The sequence below is a fragment of the Scophthalmus maximus genome, chromosome 4, assembly GCF_022379125.1.
Source record: "Scophthalmus maximus strain ysfricsl-2021 chromosome 4, ASM2237912v1, whole genome shotgun sequence".
Taxonomy (NCBI): Eukaryota; Metazoa; Chordata; class Actinopteri; order Pleuronectiformes; family Scophthalmidae; genus Scophthalmus; species Scophthalmus maximus.
In genome coordinates this window covers 18,664,262-18,684,775 of record NC_061518.1, presented here as the reverse complement: position 1 = coordinate 18,684,775, position 20,514 = coordinate 18,664,262, and the positions used below count along the sequence as shown (strand labels likewise).

At 43.0% G+C, this 20,514-nt stretch overlaps 1 protein-coding gene across 3 annotated transcripts in view; it reads left to right on the top strand.

The window, feature by feature from the left end:
- The window catches only part of igdcc4 (immunoglobulin superfamily, DCC subclass, member 4), a 42,668-nt gene that overhangs the window by 885 nt on the left and 21,269 nt on the right, over positions 1-20,514 (top strand). For all 3 annotated transcript variants that reach the window (XM_035629187.2, XM_047331712.1, XM_047331711.1), the window contains exon 2: positions 15,209-15,520. In XM_035629187.2, coding sequence (XP_035485080.2) covers positions 15,209-15,520 — 312 coding nt within the window. The remainder of the gene's footprint in view (positions 1-15,208; positions 15,521-20,514) is intronic.

Sequence of the window (20,514 nt, the reverse complement as noted above, 5' to 3'; positions counted from 1 at the left end):
TCGGCGTACTGTCACTTGGTGGGTCTCTCTCTCTCTCTCTCTCTCAGGACGGCTTGCGACGCTTCGGCGGTACGAAGTTGCAGCACATTGCCCAGGGAGCAGCCCCTGGACTGGGGGGGGGGGGGGGATCACACAGAGGATTGTGCTCATTACAAAGGACATGTGGGCTCGGCCGTTGTGAAACGAGAGAAACAGTGGAGCCCGCTGGAGACTGCAACCCATGCAGTCGTAATTGTGTTGGTTGCCTTGCAGGAAAAGAAGGGGAAGAGTCTAAACTTTTCATTCACAGTTAAAAATCTCGAACAAGTGTGCGAATGGGTCGTGGGGCAAGTCAAGAATATGTGAACACAAAGAGTAATGATCTCATCTAAAATATGCACACACACACACACACACACACACACAAGATCCTTTTGCATGAAGGATGCGTTTGGGAGATGATGCTCGGTGTGGCTCCATGAGCTGAGAGTGGCCGGAGAGGAAACGTCTGCCCACGTACACACAGAGGACGACGAGTTAGGGGAAGGACTATAGCCACAGGATCTGAGACCTGTTGTGCAGAATATCCGTGAAGTGAAGGTTCAGCCATGAGCTATTGGAAAAAGAGTTCACCGAGAATGCATTGCCTTTCAGGGAACCTCCGGATTGAGGATTTCGGAAAGACACCTGAGAGCATTTCTGCGTGGCTGTGGAGAAATCACTGAGTCACAAGCTGCGGGTGAAGAGTTAACAGAAGTAATGGTGATGTAATGAGGCAAATTAGACCACTTACCTTTTGCACAGAGCTGGGGGAGTGAAATGTAACCAGCTGTCAGCTCACAGTGCAAAAACTGTGGTAAACTCTCATTTTGCAGCTGTATGGTGTTTTCGCTCTCAAGTTGTCACCGTGACAGCAGTCGAGGTGAAATGTCCAAGTTTGAAAAGTGCTAAGCATTAACATGTCGGCAGGTGTATCTGAGAGAGAGCACGCCACAGAACTTTGAGATTCTATCTCCATGAGCTGGCGTTTGTATTCAGGCTGTTTAAACATTTGGAACTGATAAGATTACTCCTGAAAACATGTGTTTAAATCTCTGCCGTTTTCCCTGTTTGAGTTACAGCTTGTACGGAAACTAATCAGCAGCAATGTTGATGATCGATTAAATGCACAGGTGATTTTTTCTTTTTTTAAGCCAAAATGCCAAATATTATAATATCTTTGGTTTGTGCTGAGGGTGACATGAAACAAGGGATCTGAAGAGGCCACATTGGCTGGTGGGGTTTTTTGACCTTTTAAAACCAGAATAAGTGACATATTAATCCTATTGAAATAAATCTGCAGATCGGTTGATATGTAAAGTAATTGCTGGTTGCAGTTCTAATTCCCAAATGATTGTGAAAATGTTACAGTTGCACTGTTAAAAGTTTTTGATTTCATCAGCGTCCGGGATATGCTTGCACCATGGATGTGCCGCTGCTTTGCCTCAACCAACAGTGATGAGAAATAAAGCATCTTGTGCACCGGGGGTTGGTGTGGTGGTGAAAAGTCAAGTGTGGCAGAATGAATATATCAGACACCCTGATATAAAGTACTTCACACATCCAGGTAGACACATCCTCCTTCAGGCATATAGTTTCATTTCAGTTCTCCATATCCATTGTTCAATTATTCAAATACAGCCCTTAAAAAGGAGGCAACTAGAGGTAAAGCCTCCTTGATTTCCATCTGTAAAGCAGTGGAAGGTCAGCAGATACAATTTATATAGAGTGAGATTACCATGCCCTTGGGACTCCAGCGGAGACAGACTAAGGAATTACCCCCCTCCCTCTGAGATCCTCCTGACAGGAGAGTGAGTGCCACACTGGGGGCGATCACATCCAAGAGATGAAATCTCTGGCAGGTACATGGCGATTGTGACAGAGGTTGCCTCTGATAAGAGCGGCGAGGAAATTGATTTATTTGCACTGCAAAATGTATCACAGGAAGTTGGTGCTAAATAGTTATGACAGTTTACTTGGCAAACTAAAGGCTTTCGAATTGAATAACACGTCACATTTAGTGAAAGAAAAGGCCAATGATTCAAAATAATGTGAACAAATCAGACTAAAATGAATTGCATTAATTAAGAGTTGCCATCAAAGAGCAATATTCACATTTGTACGCGTGAGCTCTGCTGACAGCAGCATCATGCTTTGTGATCAAATGAGCAGATTAGAATGTATTATTAACAAATAATGACTTGGCATTGGTTTTTTATCATTCATCAACACACAAAACAACACAGTCATTGAGGCTTGGTGAGTGCATGTTTCTGTTTCTGTGTGTGTGTGTGTGTGTGTGTGTGTGTGTGTGTGTGTGTGTGTGTGTGTGTGTGTGTGTGTGTGTGTGTGTGTGTGTGTGTGTGTGTGTGTGTGTGTGTGTGTGTGTGTGTGTGTGTGTGTGTGTGTGTGTGTGTGTGTGTGTGTGTGTGTGTGTGTGTGTGTGAGTGTGGTTGTGTGAGCATGAATGTCGTGGGTGTTGGTGGCTGTGGGAACTGAAGCTGGTAGTGAGTGGGGGCGGGGGGTGATTCTGGGACAGGGATGAATTGGACGGGTGCTGGTGGGGGCAAGTTTGAGGGCAAGGGCCACTGCTACATCCACCAACAAAGAGCTTGTTTTGTCCATCCTAAAAGATCAAATGGAAATAAGTCAGCCTCACTTAGCACATCGCAAGCAAATGAATGAGTGTGAGTGCCAGGATGTCTGTTTGTTCACAGTCCATGAAGAACTGCACAGTTATAATGGACAACCCCCCCCCCCCCCCAAAAAAAAAAACCAAACAAAACCCATCTGTAATCCTGCAAGAATTTATGAGCAAATGAATCTGATTATTATAACGCCTTTGGCCTTTTTATATGCTCAGGAAACACAGCAACAGTGGCATGGAGTGTGAAGTGTCGGCAAGAATATGAGATAAATTAGTCCGTTACTCAGTTTTCTCAGTTATTCTCCCTGCTCTGTTATGAAAATGTTTGCAGTAGCAGTCTAACAGTACTAATTAACTCTTGTGTCACTCGTTTGTGTACCAGCAAGTGTTGACTGGGCTCATGCGATGCTTTTCAGTGCTGTCCAGCTTTAAATTCACAGTACATATGCAGTTGTGAGATGTCCTGTGCAACAGTTGAAGCAAAGCTATCATTGATTTGGAGGCGTATTTTAGCCCATCTGGCGAATAGAATTCCATTACTAATTCTGTTTGAGCTCCGTTTTTGGTCTCTACCAACAGATGAGGGAAATATCTGGCTTTACAGTTGCCATATGCTCTACTATCTTCACCAGACAGTAACTGTGATGGAAAAAATTGATGCAGTTGAACCAGGAAGACGGAGGCCTCAGATGTCTTAAGCAGAAGTATTTATTACAGGAGCTCAATTTTGAGGAGATTTCTGGTTCGTACAAAGATCAAAAAAGTGTCAGTGCATGATGTCCCAAAAAGCCTCCCGTTCCCCATCAGCGTGGTGTATATAACTCTCTGAATCATGTCGTCATTAAACAGATAGAATGGCTCCTTAGAATCAGGATGTTTAAACTTTAATCTAAGACAATGACACAGAATGGCACAGTATCAAGATTACATGAAGACTATGACGCTCCGAGACGGCGACGTCCAGAGACAGTGACCTGACTTGCCAAAGATAAGATGGCCTCGCACTGAGCACAGTCGTTTACACAGGAGAGGAGGAAATTCTACGACTCTAACTATCCGTGTCGGTTTGGCCATATGGTGCTGGTCAGGTCGTATGAAGTGCATTTCTAGAGCCTTTTCACTGAAAACAGAGTGAACCAGACTGTAAATTTGAGGTAAAACTCACTGTGAAGTTCTGTAAAGCCAAGAGGACCACGCTCTGATGATTCTATTGGTCCATCACTGTCTCCGTTTCGCCTGTCGCACTGTTTCACATTGTCGAGATGGACAAAAATCTCCTATTAAATGGGCGGTAAGCGATTCTAAAGCAATGCACGTTCTGTAAAAATCAGCCCAGGCTCTTGAAATCGAAGAAAACCAAAAACAAAAAAAGGCCTTTAATGTCATTGCTTTTTGAGCCCAAGCGGCATTTTTGTTTTTGCAGTGGAATCCATTTAATTACATTTTAAGCCCCAATTATAATTGGTTTAGTTTTTATTTTCATTTTGTGAAATTCAGTTGAGTAAAACTGCAGAAACCTGTGCTTCTAATGACTAATGACAAACGAAGAGCCTTCAGCTAGAAAAGTTCGAACAACCGGTGACGTGTTTGGACCAAAGAAAACAGTGGCTTCTTCTCTCAGGTTCCGTTTACAACCAGGACTAATGAATGTGTCTAGGAATACATGATGTGTACATCACGGCTTCCTCCTGCCTGTCTTAACACGCAACGTAACACTATACAGACAGGCAAGGTAATATTCTCATATCCAAATAAGCAGCATCTGCTCACATGGCTGTGAAGAGTTTGAGCCCGCCTGTCACCGACACCACGCTGCCAATGTCTTATTTTTAACTTGCTTTTGAAATCAGCTCACACCGACTGAATCTGTGTGAGCAGCTCCGAGATGGATGAAATGGAATTATCTTAGTGTAAAAGGCGACGGACGTCTGTAAGACTTGTACAACATGAAACTTCATGAGTTAGTGTTCTAGGAAGAAATAGTACTGTTATTCCTCTGGTATGCTCTGGTCAGACGGTGTCATGTCGGCAGCGCGTTTAAGTTTAATACAAACTTAATATTTCCACGGAAACAACCCGAGGAAAAATTCGCCTGTGGGAATCCTGCTGCTGAAGTGACCCTGTGCAATGTTGGGCATGGTGGTGGGAGGGAACTGTTTTTTTGAGTCAACCATTTATTCCACACACTGCACCAGGGTACTGTGGAGCAAAGTCCATGCTCTGGCTTAAATATCGTGGTGATGTAACGTGACATGAGGGGTGGCATTTTCAACCCGGCACAGTCTCAAAAAGTAGATATTTTGAATCAAGTGAGGTCTGTGTCTTACAAACAATGTATAGTTGTTGTTTTTTCCCCCCAAACAAAGTCATAAAAAGGCTGTTTGTTGTGATTTTTAACGTTCACGTTTTTCTACATATTGCACAAATTAGAGTTGGGAGCAGAGGGAAGTCATGGGTGTCACCGTTACAAAAGTTGCATCACTGACTGGGATAAAGTGGACCGACACCCATTGACAACTCTACCTGTTTCACAACTGACTGGAACTTGTAAACGGAATGTTATTTTCCTCGCCTTATGTTTTCTTGTACTACGATGCCTTCAAGCTACAGGGCTGTCAAAGCAGGCCAAATGCTGAAATGTTCTCAATAAATAATTGATTGTCGGACAGTTCCGACAAGATACCAATACAAACCTGAGCGATAACCTGACACACTCACACACTTGCATCATCATCGCAGCTTGAAATTTCAAAGAGAAAGTTGCAGTCTTCAGCTTTAGCCTTTTTTTTTTATAGTTTTGTTTGTTTTTTTATGGCTAACATTGTGCAACAGTTACAGCAGAAACAAAGCAGCATTGGTATCCCAATGGAGTTGTTTTTTTTCTCACAACATGTTGAATGTAAATCCAATATTCTTTCATCTGTTGACCTTGGGTTGGTCTGACAAATAATATGAAAAAAAACACCCTGGGTCTCTTTGACTTAGAAGATTTTTGAACGTTACATCTCCATGGTCTCCATCATCTCTTATGCTGTAACAAACAGCTTGTGTTACTCTAAGTTGGCAATCCAAAGGGGCAGCTTTTACATTTCTTTTTAAGGTTTTGGCTCCAGGTGCTAGTTTTCTTTCCGGCAGACTGCTTCTGTCTCATGATTTGATTCTGCACCAGTTCAAATGAGTGGTAGTGGTACCTTTGGAGGTCATCCGACATGTTTATTCTTTGTATAACCAGAATTCAAATAAAGTTTACCGTCTAAGTACACATGGCCATACAAGGAGCTGTTGGTGTACATAAAACCCTAAAGACTAAGAAATTAAGCTTCTTTTTACCAGTTTAAACTATTGAATATCATCTGCTGCATCTTTATTGGTTATTTTCACCTTTAGTTCGCCTGATTAGTGTTGTCAATGCCTCCTCCTGAACTCCACCGTCATGTTAAATGTTTGTTGTGTCTACAGCAGAAGGCCAGCTGTTCAGCCTCCAGTATAGCAACGGCTATGGAATATTAAACATTGAATTTGTAGACGATTTGTCTGCAGTGTGTCTTGCCTTGGCCCTTACTCTTTTGATGTACTGTATGCATCTAAAACCCGATGCTGCCCTGATATCAATTAACGGTTTACTTGTCTAGACTTCCTCGGATAAGTAAAGGCTGTGGCTAAATGTTTAGAGAATAAAATATTTTAGACCTGATTTCATCTTACTGTAAGCTTCTGTTCTTCAATGTCATGTGGTGGATTATAGATCCTGTCCTGTCCATGAATACAACACCTTAATGGTTTCATGCAAAAGCATTTCTAATTGAATTGTAAATTATGTATGAACGTAAGCAGTGCTTTTAATTACTATGTTCCAGTTGTTAGCATTATTTTAACTTTTTCATGGGATAAAACTTCCCACTTTTCCACTATCTCATTCAGTAATTCTGCGAACATATATACATACTGAGATCTCTTGGGGCTTAAAACCAGAGCTCGTCGGACAACAGCACCTGTGGAGAATAGCTAATTCCATATTAGCAGTAAATTAATTATGTGTGTGTGTGTGTGTGTGTGTGTGTGTGTGTGTGTGTGTGTGTTTGCAGAGGTACATACACCCAATGTGCTTGCATGTGTGTAAGTGTGGGTGTGTCATCTGCGATTTGTGAGTGTATCTTGATCCGCTCCCCAGAGAGTGCATGCTAAATTAGGATGCGTATTATTTAAAGATGCCTTGGGCTGAGTTTCAGCTGGGTATATTTGTGCAGTGAATATGTTGATTTTCATGGTGCCCCGTGTGTGCCTTTTTTAATGCTGCCAGGGAGGCAATCTTAAGCACAGCGGTGTTTGTATGAATGCAATAGAAGGCATGTGCTCCATTTTGTCTGCAATGAATTCAAATGATTTGCTCTCCTGGGATCTTCAAGCATTCTGTTAGATCTATTTTGTCAGTTATAAATGGTATGGGACCTTAAAAAGATCTGATGTTTTGTGAGCGAAATAATGTTTTATTTCATTGAACATACATGTGTACATTCATGACTCGTCTTGGTGAAATAAATATATATTTCTTTCCATTTAAACCTCCACCAGTGATAGCAATATGAGTATGGTGACAATTGTATTAATATCTTTTAAGGATAAGGTTTTGTTTTAATTTGTTCATTTTCTAAGTGATCTTGTTTTCCAATGTAAAGTGATCGTACACATTCAAGCCCCTCTTAAGAACATTTCTGGGTTTGTCTGACAATCAAATAATTGTATTCTGGCTTCTACATGTCGGGCTCAGACTTTTCTGAGTCGGGCACTTTGACTCTTTTCAATCATTTGTCATGTAATCATGACAGGATTTATACAGATAGAAAGAGCCTCAGCGTGTGGACAGCATTTGGGCCATCAAGCTATGCCTCATGTATAAAGTGAGGATTGTTGTTTTTTTTTCTCTCTTTCTGAGAGAAAAAAGCATAATAATTTTGCCTTATGACCAACTTCCTACCATTTTTACACAGGTATTGTAGCTCACATAGCTTGCAAAAGTCAAACTTCGGAGGCACATCCACCCTATTGGTTTGCACTCTAATTGCCAAAAATGCTCTATGTCATGTCCCCCATAGGTTTGATAACTGCTGTTTCGAAGCCTCCAGTTTAGCATTTTGACCAGCGGCATCTTGTTTTCTTGAAACCAAAAGTTGAACCATATTTGGAGGAGCACCTACAGAATTCAACGGTACTAGATGTCAATCACACTGTATCCATGCACCAATGCATACTCTAACTGTGACAGTAATTGATAAAATGAGCATTGTGCTGTATTGAAGATATGAAACTAGATATTGAGACCATAAGCACAAGCTTAAGCTTTGTGTGTGTGTGTGTGTGTGTGTGTGTGTGTGTGTGTGTGTGTGTGTGTGTGTGTGTGTGTGTGTGTGTGTGTGTGTGTGTGTGTGTGTGTGTGTGTGTGTGTGTGTGTGTGTGTGTGTGTGTGTGTGTGTGTGTGTGTGTGTGTGCGCGTGTGTGCGTGTGTGCGTTTGGTCAACTAACCTGCATTCACATTCCTTTCATTCCTCCCTGGGCCACATGATCCTATTGCACTGGAGGTGGCTCGGTAGATGTGTAGGTGAAATATTCCATATAAATATTGCATTATCACCCCCTAAGCTGCAGTTTAGCGGTATGGTATATTGATGAGAACATGCTACACATTGTATGGCAGTTGAAGACGTTAACATGCGTAGATGTCAAAGGCGGCCTGCGCTTTAGTTCCCACACGCAGCCATCATACAATAGAGCTCACACATTTGTGAATCATCTGGGCACACACACGCCCTCGCCTCATCTCTCTCATATCAATGATGGAATATGTCATTATTGAGAAGAACCCAGTGTGAGCATTATATGTAAAGCCGGCTCAGTGTACTATGCATTTTCCCCTGTGCATGTACCAAGTATTGTCACCTATGCTGTCTCATTTGCCATCCTGGCCTTGTGCGAGATGCTCAACCTTTATCCTTGAATACACGCATTGTAACGTACAAGGATTCAAGGATGAGAAGTCTTTTGTATTTTTTTATACCGTTTTGCTTGTGTGTTGTATCCTGTCTTTGCATCTATACAGTCCATTTTCCATAGAAACACCTTCCAGTGTTCGCTTCTGTTCGGCACCTTTGTATCACCAGTCTCATGCACCAGTGTCCCCTGCACACCCATTGTGCTGCTGTGTGAAGAATCAGATTCTGATTCAGATCTCCTGTGCTTCTCCCGTGTTAGTTTTATATCGCTCGCTCTGTTGACTCATGAAAAGTGGGCCTGGCACTTGACACGGCCATGTGGAGGGCCCCGAGCTGCCGGTGGGCTCTGTCTGCAGGAACGTTGCACTGTGATTGGAGGAAGCCAGACTGGGATGAACAAGCACTGTACGTAGAGCAGGAGGCATGAGGGATTGCAACCCCCCCTGCCCCCCCCTTTTTAAGCCATTTGTTGTCACTCTATCTGTGAAAGGAGGGTCACCGCAGGATTTCACTGTCATGTGTTCATTATGCAAAACTTGGCAACGTACTTTTTCATATTCGGCAGTAGTTTTTAAAATTGGCAACTATTTAGAGCTGAATGATTATTTAAATAGTTAAGTGATATATTAAGCAAAATTCACAAATTCCAACTTCTCAAATGTTTCATATTTTTATTTGTCTGCTATGATAGTAAATGAAACATCCATTTCAAATATGTAAACTGGTGCATTTAGAATTTGTAATGGCTATATTTCACTTAAAAAAAGGAAACTAATTAATTGATTAATTAAAATAAGCACATGCTTAATCCATACTGAAATTAATTAGATGGTAATGGGGGTAATTAGATGGTAATGAATTTGATTTGGTCGTTTAAAGTAAAATATGCCCCATGGTTCGGAGGCCAGGGATCCTCAGCGGCATCAAAATAACTCAGAGAGACAGTTTTCCATCAGAGAAAAAAAAATTGCACCAAAGCAAACACAGTTTTCTATTAATTTTGCAACGCTTAACGTGCAAACTCTGTTGAACCCGTCACAAACAAAAAAAGTCGGTGAGGAAAAGGGAAAAAGAGATTCATTTTACTGGCTCTGTGAGAGTGAGTGTGTGTTTGTGGTCAGGATGACTGGGTGTGAGAAGAACCCTGCAGTAGCCTGTCATCATGGGAGAAAACACAACTGGAACCGTTAACAACCGACGCAGCAGCTGTTCAGATTGTTGAGTGATTCACAGCCTCACTGTGGAGACACTGAAACGTTTCGCCCTCTGTGTGTACTGTATCTTTGCTTCACTAATAGAGTGTTTTTAAATTCAGATCAATCTGAGGCTCATAAGTAGACTCAAATGTATTGCACTGTGTACGGGGACGAAGCTGCACGGGATGAAGCTCTAAATATAAATTGTAGGTTTTGGCTCTTGCACAGGCATTTCCTCTCGGATACTGAAACACTGGAGTCTCTTTCTCCCTGCAGGGTTTTATTACAAGCTGCCTCTCCTCTCAGATTATCACAACTGTGGCTTCAAATTATTGATTTGTTCTCACACTGGGTGCGTTTTTGACTTTTTTGTCAGTGTAAGGTAATTGAACTAGCAAATGAAGGCAATGCTGAAACAATAGCCGAGCACTTGTTGAGGTTGGTATGAGGTTTGGTTTGTGGCATACACACAAACACGCACGCACCCACGCACGCACGCACGCACCCACGCACGCACACACACACACACACACACACTGTATTTAGGTGTCGGTGATGTCCTGCAACACTGACACCCAAATACAACAACACAACACTTCCGAGACAATAGGCCCACTACCTTCGTGCACACTGCCATTGCTAATACCACGCAGGAAGAACTCCTGGCAATTATCTGCCACTGTGTCACTTTAGCAGATGTACAAGGCAATCTGGTTATCACTGCTTTTGTGTGCTTTAGACGTCCCGCTTCGCAAAAGTGTCAGTAATCACATTTCACTGCTCTCTTTGAACTGCGAATCAAGGCCGCTCTAATCTCGTCGGCTCAGCTCAGTCCTCTATTTCATTCTTTGTCTCATATCCGCTCTTTCCATCGCTCACTTCGTATCCTTCACCTTTTTTTTCGAATGTGTGACCTCTTCCCCTTTAGCTGGCTCTTGTTCCCGCAATACTGTGGTACTTAATGGTTCTTACCTAGGATGTCCGATGAACTTAATAATTCTATTGTAATTTTAGACCTGATCCTCCCTCTCCTCAGATTCAGCTCTAGCATCCCCAGCAGAACCTAAAACTGTCCCACTGTCATCATAAAATATGTCCGGAGCCAAGGCCGTGGCCGTGGTCCAGCTCCTCTATGAGTCAGTGAAGCTCTCCTTGTCTTTCTTGACCTTGTAAACTTGAAAAGACAAGATCATCATTGATGGAGGTGAGAAGCTGGCGTAAACTGGAATTCTAATTATAAAATATGTCCGTCACAAAGTTACATCATATGGATAGTTTCAATGTAAAAAATAAATCACAGGTGTGTATTTGAGTATAGGCTGACTAAAAATGAAAGTAATTCACTGGCTAAACCCTGAAGGGGAAATAATCTATCGAACGCTCTCATATTTAATTCCATCTGGATTGATATATCATATTGTTTTGAGAATGATGCTGAACCAAGATGTGATCATGTTACTACCCGCTTAACAGCATGATAACACTGTGAGATGATTTTGTTTAAATCACTGCAGTGCCTACAGCCTCACAGAGCCGCTTTGTCTGGAAAAAACCTCTTGGCTTCATGTTGTAATTCCAGCTTTACACAGCCTTGGTAATGAACTCAATATATGAAAGCCAGCATTATCACATCAGCACAAGACAATAGCTGTGCAACACAAGAATAAAGCAGCTACAGCAACCTTTTCCACTTAACTCCAACAGTTCATTTTTGGATCCTTTCAGCTAAGCCCCTTTGTGCAAATCTCTACTTCCTGATGGTATTGTGTCGCTTCACTTTAGAGGCTGTTGAAACCTGAGCTGTGGCCCTCAGGGTCATGGGGGTGTCCATTCTCTGATGACAGCGAGCTGAACGGGCTGCAGTTTTCGCTGCGTTGGGTCACTCTCCTCTTACCTGCTTCTCCCCTGTCTCCTATTTTACCAAACATTTTGTGAATGAGTTTATCCATCATCAGAGACGGACTCGTGAAATAAGTGTCTCCACCTCCCTTGATCTCTTTTTTTTCTCCGTTTCTCTGCCTGAGTGACAGCTGGAGGCGGTCCGTTCCTTTGCCTGTGTGTGTTGGTGTTTTTCATTGTGACTAGCAAATCTGTCCTCTGGCCTTTCCATTTCTCCATCTGATAGGCAGCATGAGTATGAAAGAACACCAAGCCTGCGGTTCAAAATTACGGGGGATCATACCACCACTTTATTTTTACTTGATCTAAATTACAGATTTTGGCACAATTACAGTGGGGGAGCTATTACAAATCCAAATACAGATTACGGAGAGGGACAGTGTATCATTTACTGTGTTGGTGATTTGGTTCCTTCTCTTTCTATTTTTAAAAAAAAAATCTCCTCTCATCCATTCATCTCTATTTCATTCTCTCTCCCTTTACGTAAACCGCTGTTCTTTCTCTACACAGAGGGAGCTATGAACCTCTTGGCACAGTGCCATCACAATCCATTCACTTCGGCTCAGCAAGACCGCACAGCGGCTACGATATCCCAGAGTGTGCACCCCGTCTTTCCAGCGGCACCCACTTGTACAGTTAAACGGCAAAATGGCCACTTCACAGATCCCCCCCCCCCCCCTCTTCACCACACCGTGTCCTCATGAGACACTGACAGAAATGGCGCGGGTGTGTGCGCGCCTCTGTGTGGGTCTGTGTGCGCATGGGTACAGTACACGATAGCCGGGGAAGATGTGTGTGTGTGTGTGTGTGCGCTGATCCTGACCACAAATCTGGGGCATGTGGAGGTTTTTCGGTGCATGTGTGAATATCATGTGTTTTATTCCCAAATGATCTGACCGCAACTTCAATGATGTGATACCATGTGGGTAGTAGGTCACGATGATCTTTGGCTCTAATAATGTTTCAGTAGGTCTTACAGTTTTGGACATCGAGGTTTTATTTTATCTTAATATAATTAGCTTCAATGCAGGATGAGATTTCTTAACCTCTGCTAAAGGAGATTAGTATTTTCCTGTTTCCCCCCCATGTTTGTTGTACCTTATCAGACCTTTATCCTGTTTTGTGGGGCCATAAGGGCTTCCATATCCAACACAGAATGATCCCCTGCTCTTGCCAAGTGAGACCATTGGCAGTGAGCTGGGAAATGGCTGCTAACATTTTAATGACTTAATGAAAGCTCATTAGTTGAAATGGGAGAGAGGAAGAGAAGAGCAACGGAGGTGATGCGTGTGTGTTTGGGGTCGTGCTTTTGTGCAAGTGTTTCTGTTCCTACAAGATTGTGTGCATGGTTGTGTAAGTGTTCTTTACTTGTGGGTCTGTGCTTGTATGGGTTGTTTGGTGCATGCATGTGTATGTGTTCTCTATGGCAGATGTGTGTGTGTGTGTGTGTGTGTGTGTGTGTGTGTATGTGTGTGTGTGTGTGTGTGTGTGTGTGTGCAGCAGCTTTTCTCAGCATTACCCAGCCTCTTCATCAGGAAGTGATGGTGGGGGGTCAGGCCTCATTTAATCAAGGAAAAAATTCCATCTCCCATTAACTTAATTAATCCAACGCCAGAGAAAGAGACGCTGAAAGAAACCTGTGTGTGTGCGTGTGTGTGTGTGTGTGTGTGTGTGTGTGTGTGTGTGTGTGTGTGTGTGTGTGTGTGTGTGTGTTTGTCTGCCTCTGTGAGAAAACCGTGGTTCACATCCCAAAGAGGTTTGTCAAATTAACAGTGGAGGGGACGATTAAATGAGAGGCACACGTGAAATCATGTAATGACTAAATGTAAAGGCAGTCACAAGCCACTCTTTCTGCAGCGACACTCGCTTATTCACCCATGTATTACATTGTGATGTATGGAAATAATTTCACTTCACTTTGGCAACGAGATCTGTCTGAAATGCTTTTGAATCTGTTAAATGCCGAAAATCATATCTATTGAAGGTTATAATCTGAAAAACGAACACAGGCATGTGCACACATACATTTCGAATTCCCATCACATTTCCATGTTCCACACTTTTGAGTGACATGCATGCAGAGAAAAAGAGCGATTGTACAACATCCCAAAAGCCTCACATTACTAACATACCTGTGCTTTGGTAGCTCTGACAGTAATATGACTTGAATGTCCACAAAAGGTTGCCATTTCCCTCTGGTCTTAAACAGATTACAAAACAGATGTTAATGCGTGTTCATATGTATACATTAAAAGCTTTAACAACATAGCGTGTAGTACAATATCGGCAGTCTACTGGAAGCAGTCCAATGTAGAACTGTAACTGACCCTGAGATTTTCCAGATTCTTTTTTCCTCACGTTTCTAATTCTGTCCGGCCTCCTCATGAAATATCACCACTGTCATGTCAGTCAAGATTTGAAGTTCAGTTTTTTTTAATCTCCCCTCTCCGATTCTGTCTCTAGAATATGACCATTTTCTCTCTCTAGTGTGTTCTTCACGGAAACAAATTAAAACTGACCTTCGAAATACGGTTTAAAAATAGAGGCTGGAAACAGAAATTGTGTAGGTTACATATGGCGATATAAAGACAAGAGATGGAGAAGAGTGTGAGTTATTAAAACATCTGGAGGCACCAAGGCGCCGTACAGAAGGAATAATAAACCCATCTTTGCATCTTTGTCTGAAACCATTGCAAGTGCCTTTATTTGCATGCGATATTTGCAGCCTTATTTCAAAATGACGTTCGTATTTGTATATTTTGAGTATTACATTGTTCATACTTAGTGTTAAAAGTAAACCAGGATTAATTATCAGCAGGGGTGAATTGCTGTGGTCTCCTTGGGCTTCAGTTTATGTAGCACTCTGCTGCTCATCTCACACCAGCTCATCAATCTCTCACTCTAGGACTTCCCCTCTCCCTCTGACTTTAATGTCCTGCTGCTGACACACAAATCCCCTCATGCTTCTGCACTCATTTCATTCGCAGAGCTCCTCCTCCTCCTCCTCCTTCTCCTCCTTCTCCTCCTCCTCCTCTGGCCTCCTCTCCCTGTCCCCGAAACACCCTGCTCCTGGAATGCAACACCCCTGTCCATCTGTGCTGCCAGCACTACTGACTCTGTGGAATTTATGCTACAAAATGACAAATTGCCATACGCTGGAGTGAATATAGTTGGCAAAAATAGGCAAATATGACAAATGGAACAGGTGTAAGAAAGTCACAGTAATTAGATCAATGCATAAAAGTATGCTGTATTTCATTCTTAGTTGAGCTGTAATAGTGTTTACAGAGCAATAATATGGTTCCCACAAAGGCACAGTATTTTTATATTGTACTCAAATTGTATTGAACAAATGCACCAGATCGTGAAAATATACGCATTTCTTTTTTAGAATAAAGATGAACCTAGCTGAACAAACACGGTTGCATAGTTAACAAACTTCCTTCCCTTGTCCCACACAGAAAAGCCTGTTTCGGTGGAGCTGAGCTGCGGGGCTGGGCCCAGCCATGTAGTGTTGGAACCTGGTTTGCCCCTCTTGCTGGACTGCAATCTGGGGGCCAGCGATGCACCTTTCAATGTCACCTGGCTTCAGGATGGCATGACCCTGCCGCTGGACGGGGATTACCTGCAGTATTTGGGAAATGGATCTCTCCTCCTGCTGCCGACCTCCAAGGATGGCCAGCCTGCCCAGGGGTTGGAGGGGGGCTTCAGCTGCATTAGTGCCAGCGCCCTTGGAGCCCTCACCAGCCGGACTGTAAATGTCCTCTTGGCAAGTAGGTATCCAGTAACACCCAGAGCATGTTGGTTTATTTTGGGTGCTATGGTTTCCTACCACATCTATGACATATGCAGTTAAGGAGAGCAGGGAGCTTTAAAAAAATGTTGTAATAAGGGTCTGTGATTGTGTCTATCGGGGGGTGTTAGCTCTGTGTCGGTCCGTCACTCTTCCTTTCTTCCAGTTCCTGCTTGATAGGCTCCAATCTTCACAACCATATACTGGATACATGCAAAGTTCTTTCATAGATGGAGGGGGAGTTTTAACAAACATTTACATTTGTGTTTGGGCTTAACAATGTTCTCATCCAACCCTTAAGTCAAACTACCACCTGAACAATTATGATTTTAATAATCATTACGCTACTCGGTCCAGTTTAATTACTGTTACTTGATTTCCGTCATACATGTTGATCTGCATCTAAATGTGTTTGTGGGGTCCACATTTGTTTTTTTCTGGCTTGTAAGGTCATCAATATTGTTTTCATTCAGTCATCCATTTATAGCATTCGACGCAGCACACGCACACAGAGCAACCTGATCAGTCAGATTTGAGACTTATCCTCTGAGACTAGAGACTTATCCTCTGGCGGAGCGCTCACTAGTGTCCTAGGAACAGGTACACACTTCAACAACAGTCTGTTTTTTGGTGTTATTTAGAGTGGGTGGAAGTGAAAAAAAAAAAGATCAGGGTGTGAGGGACGAGAGGGAAGGCTGAAGCTCTTTAATCGCCCCCTCCAAGGAGGCCCCTTTCTCTCACACTCCTAAGTGGTGGTCTTTATTTAGTCATTAGCTTTGTGTAAAAGGAGACAGTATCCTCTTTGGAAGCCCCCACTTTTGTCAGCTGTCACATGCCTATTTATGAGGATCTCTTGTTTGAGGGACAATAAGGAGTAAAGGGAAAGGGAGGGGTCGGTGGGTGGGTGTTACATGAATGGTGGGAAGGCGGAAAAGGCTGCAGAGAGTTTGTGGTGATGTTGAAAGGGGAACGCTTCAGAGAACATTAGGGATGACCTCCATTTCGTGTGTGCTTGTGTATGTGCTCTGTATATTTATGCGGGATTTGAATGAAGTCATCAATGAGGGGCTATGAGATAGATTTTGACCAGTGTGCACAAGGTCAAAGCTGAAATGCCTCGACGTTGACATTGAATGGGCGTTCTCCTTTCCTACTGCGTCCTCACTATGAAGTAAAAGGAGAAGATAGAAGAGTTCACAGAGAAAATACATTATGAAAACCGCCCGATGCAGGTTGCTTGTCGCAGCATAAGATGCACGTTGCCGCGTTGAAAACGTGTGGAAGAGTTGGCACCAGAGGGAGAGACAGGACAATAACCCTTTTAAAATGCAGACAAATAAATGTTAATAGGTTTACAGTCAGCCTCTAACTCAGTCTTCTCTCGGCAAACTGCCAAGGCGGCACAGAATGTGCTCATCACATTACCCGTATACATCCATGTGTAAATGGAGCTGGGGAACAAAAACAAAACAGCTTTTAATGTTAATTAGACCAATTAACCTTTCTGTATATGAGACGGTGGGACTGAATGTCATTGTTTCTTAATCTCTACCAGCTTTCACAATATGACATCAATCAAGCGATTGATGTCGTATCTGGAAAGTGTGTCTTCTCCTCTGTTCAAGCGGAGTGCTCTAGTCCACGTCCATGTTTTAGTATTCGGTCTGCGTCGCGCTTGCATTTGAAATGCATCATGGTCAAAGTGAAACTGAAACAGAGATTATTTTGAATTAGTCTTTTCATTACAGCACATCTCTCTCCTTTTTTATGCCTTCATATGATTTTAATGAGCTGTCTCGAGGCAAAATTACTGTGTTCTCAAATTTACAACTAAATGCACCACACATTTAAGGGAAAAAGATGAGGAGAAATACTTTTTCAACACATCTCCACATGTGGTCTTAAAAATCATTCAGTGGCTTAAACCTTTTTACTTTAAGAAGAAAAATGTATTATGCATGTGCCATAAATGTCCTGTTCTTTTGCCATTTGACAGGGCATTCCTGCCTGCATATCACAGTTGACAGAATTGAGCGTCTTTATGAAGTTAAAGCGGTAGCGTCCTATAAACAGGAGAAAATAAATTTCCCAGTAGCTATTACACATATCTGTTGAGGCTGGGGCACGCTTGATGGGTTTTCACACTGTTCCTCTGCCTGAAAGCTGGGTAGCAAAGAGGTCACGGGTAGAATTATCTGCCTGCACAAGGGGAGGGGAAAAACGCTGCAATCTGATAGCTCTGGGGCCAAAGAGTGGGGCATAGATAGAGGGAGGGACAAAGACAGAGAAAGAGTTGGGGTAAAGTCAAGGGCAGGAGGGAATCAACAGAGAAAGACAAAATAGGGACTTTTTTCCGCGAGGCACGAAAGGGTTACACATTTCACACAGGGGAGTTGCAGAGTGCGGGCCTGAAAATGTTCCTTTAAAACATAGGAAGACCCTCGTTGCTAGGAAACAATTGGACGTTTGTTTGACCCTCTGGCTGTAAATGTCACCTTTGCTGGGAGAGTTGCACTGAAAAATTGGCCGGTGTAGCAGCGCAATCGCGGGCAGAACAGTGTCAACTTTGCGAAATCTGAGTGTGTGCTCTGCGCGGTGCTGGACGGATCTGCCGTGGAATTTCACTGCAGGCCCGGGGCCACTCGTGGAGTCCTGGGAAAAGACTAATATGATTATGCTTTGACAGAGCCGAGGTGGAAGCCCAGCCAGTTGCCTTTGTTCCGTCGCCGCATGGGAAAAGTGTGTTCTCTGCACGCCCCCTGCCCGCTTTGCATCGACGTCGGTGCCGCGCTGATCAGCTGTTGTCCACTACTCACATGCAGACACCCTCCCACTCATCGGAAAACACAATTACTCACATAAATGATCCAGTCATGTAATCCCCGGCATTCTGTGTGTGCAGGCAACAAGGCACACGGCAGAAACCCCGAGGCACAAGGAGCTCTGCACACGTGCTCCCGAGCTCACATTTACACACTGAGTGAGTCTGGCACCCTGTCAGGCTCTCTGGCAGTGTTGCAGGTGGAGTGTTTACATGGGGGCATCGCAGCGTGTAATGGCCGGAAGAGGCATGGGGTTAATCATCAACTCCTCCCTGCAAAGCTTGCTCTGCAAGTCCTTCCAAGTTTTTTTTTGCTTTTTTTTCCCTGAAATGAATCGAATGCTTTCTGCCACTATGGCCGGGCATGTGTGTCAGCATCTGTGTGCTCATTGAGAAACTTTGTTCCTCCGCTGCAGAAGGAAAACACAGATGGCCAGTGTGTTGCCATGACTTAACAGTTGGTGTGATAGAGGTCATGAGCTGTGTCTCCTCCTGCTCACAGTGGGTTAGAGGAAATAGATTGCGATGCTTTGGAAACTTCTCTTCATTTTTTAAGGCAGATGTTTGATCGGCCGCAAGTTTGAAAACATCCACATCGGAAAATGGCTGCTCCTGTCTACAAGTTAGAGAGGCCTTCCTTCCAAAGTTTTGTTTGTTTAATGTCAGATGACATGTCACTGTCACCGTCACTGTTTTAATCTCTATAGATGTCACTCTCTGTCAAACGATGGCTGCACCCTTTTTCTTTATTATTTATGTTCAGACCGAAATAAAATATAATTGCTTTCTCATTTTTGGACAGAAATGAATTGTTCCAGAAGATGAATCATGGTGTTTCAGTTAGGTTACCACCAGTGGGTTTACACTGATGGTTTTTAGTGAAATGTCTCAACTGGTACTTTATACAATCATGGTTCCCAGAGGATGAATCCTAATAATCCCTAATATTATCATCTAGTACCACCAGCAGATCAAAGTTTTCACATATCTCAATAATCACTCAACTGGCACACAATTTTTTGAAGACACTCATGATGCCCAGATGATCTTTCCTAATGATATTGGTTATACCTCTTGCTTTCTCTCTAGCTACACAGTTAGATTGGCATTTATGTTTTGGGTCTCAGTGCCTTGATGATTATTGTACTTGTTTGCTTTGAATAAATTTGGTACAGACATGAACATTTCCCCTTCAGCATGAAAAGTAATAAATTCAAAGATCCTTTATGTTTTCAACAGGTGCAGCTATCAGGTCAAAAAAGTCATTTTTAGGGCCAAATGTCTAATTGGGTCATATCTGTGTTCAGCATCAGTTAGGGACTGTTAACATGCTAAAACACAGCATGTCATCACGAGTTAGATTCATAGTGCAACCACAAAAAGGAGATGCTCACATAATAACGCCAAGTTCACACTGCATGATTTTTAGCCTGATTAATTTTTCCACAGTTTGATTGGCAGACGCCAGTCAGTGTTTGTGAACTTTTCAGAGGGAGGCTTGCCGACACATTGCCTAAACTTCTAGCAGGCTACATACTGTATCTGGACAAATCTGCGACAGCTACGTCCAATCAGAGCGCAGGACTGTGGCTTTGTTGGGGGTTTCTCCTGGTGAAAGATCATGTAGTCTGTGACGCCCCGCTGTCGCCAGTCAGTCGTATAGTATAAACATCACAGTGACTGCAGGACAGGACAGCAAGTTGTGAAGCGTAAACTGCACAGTGATCCAACGACTTTGAAAGTCGTGAAGTCTCTACTTGCCCTTGAGCAATACTTTTCAAGATCAAGCTTGAAAAGTATACGATCCGAAGGGCAGAAAAGTGTCACGCTGATGTGGAAAATAAATACATGGTGACCCTAGCTGTAATCTGTATCTGTCTATTGGGTGATTGGTTCACACCGAATCCCTTATGTAACACATCAATTCCCCCTTCTCCAAGAGCTTTTTGAAACGTAGAATGTGGAATTACTGGACTCATGTAGCCTTTCTGGATAATCTAAATTTTCACGCTTCTCAGTGCTCCAAATGGCAAAAGTGTGTTACAGAGCAGGATGCACTGCATAAAGTAAATACTCTTTGGGCCCAGTTATATCATTTGGGATTTCTTTTCCTTTTGTTTGCTCTCCTGCTTTGCTCCTGCCTTTGGTTGCCT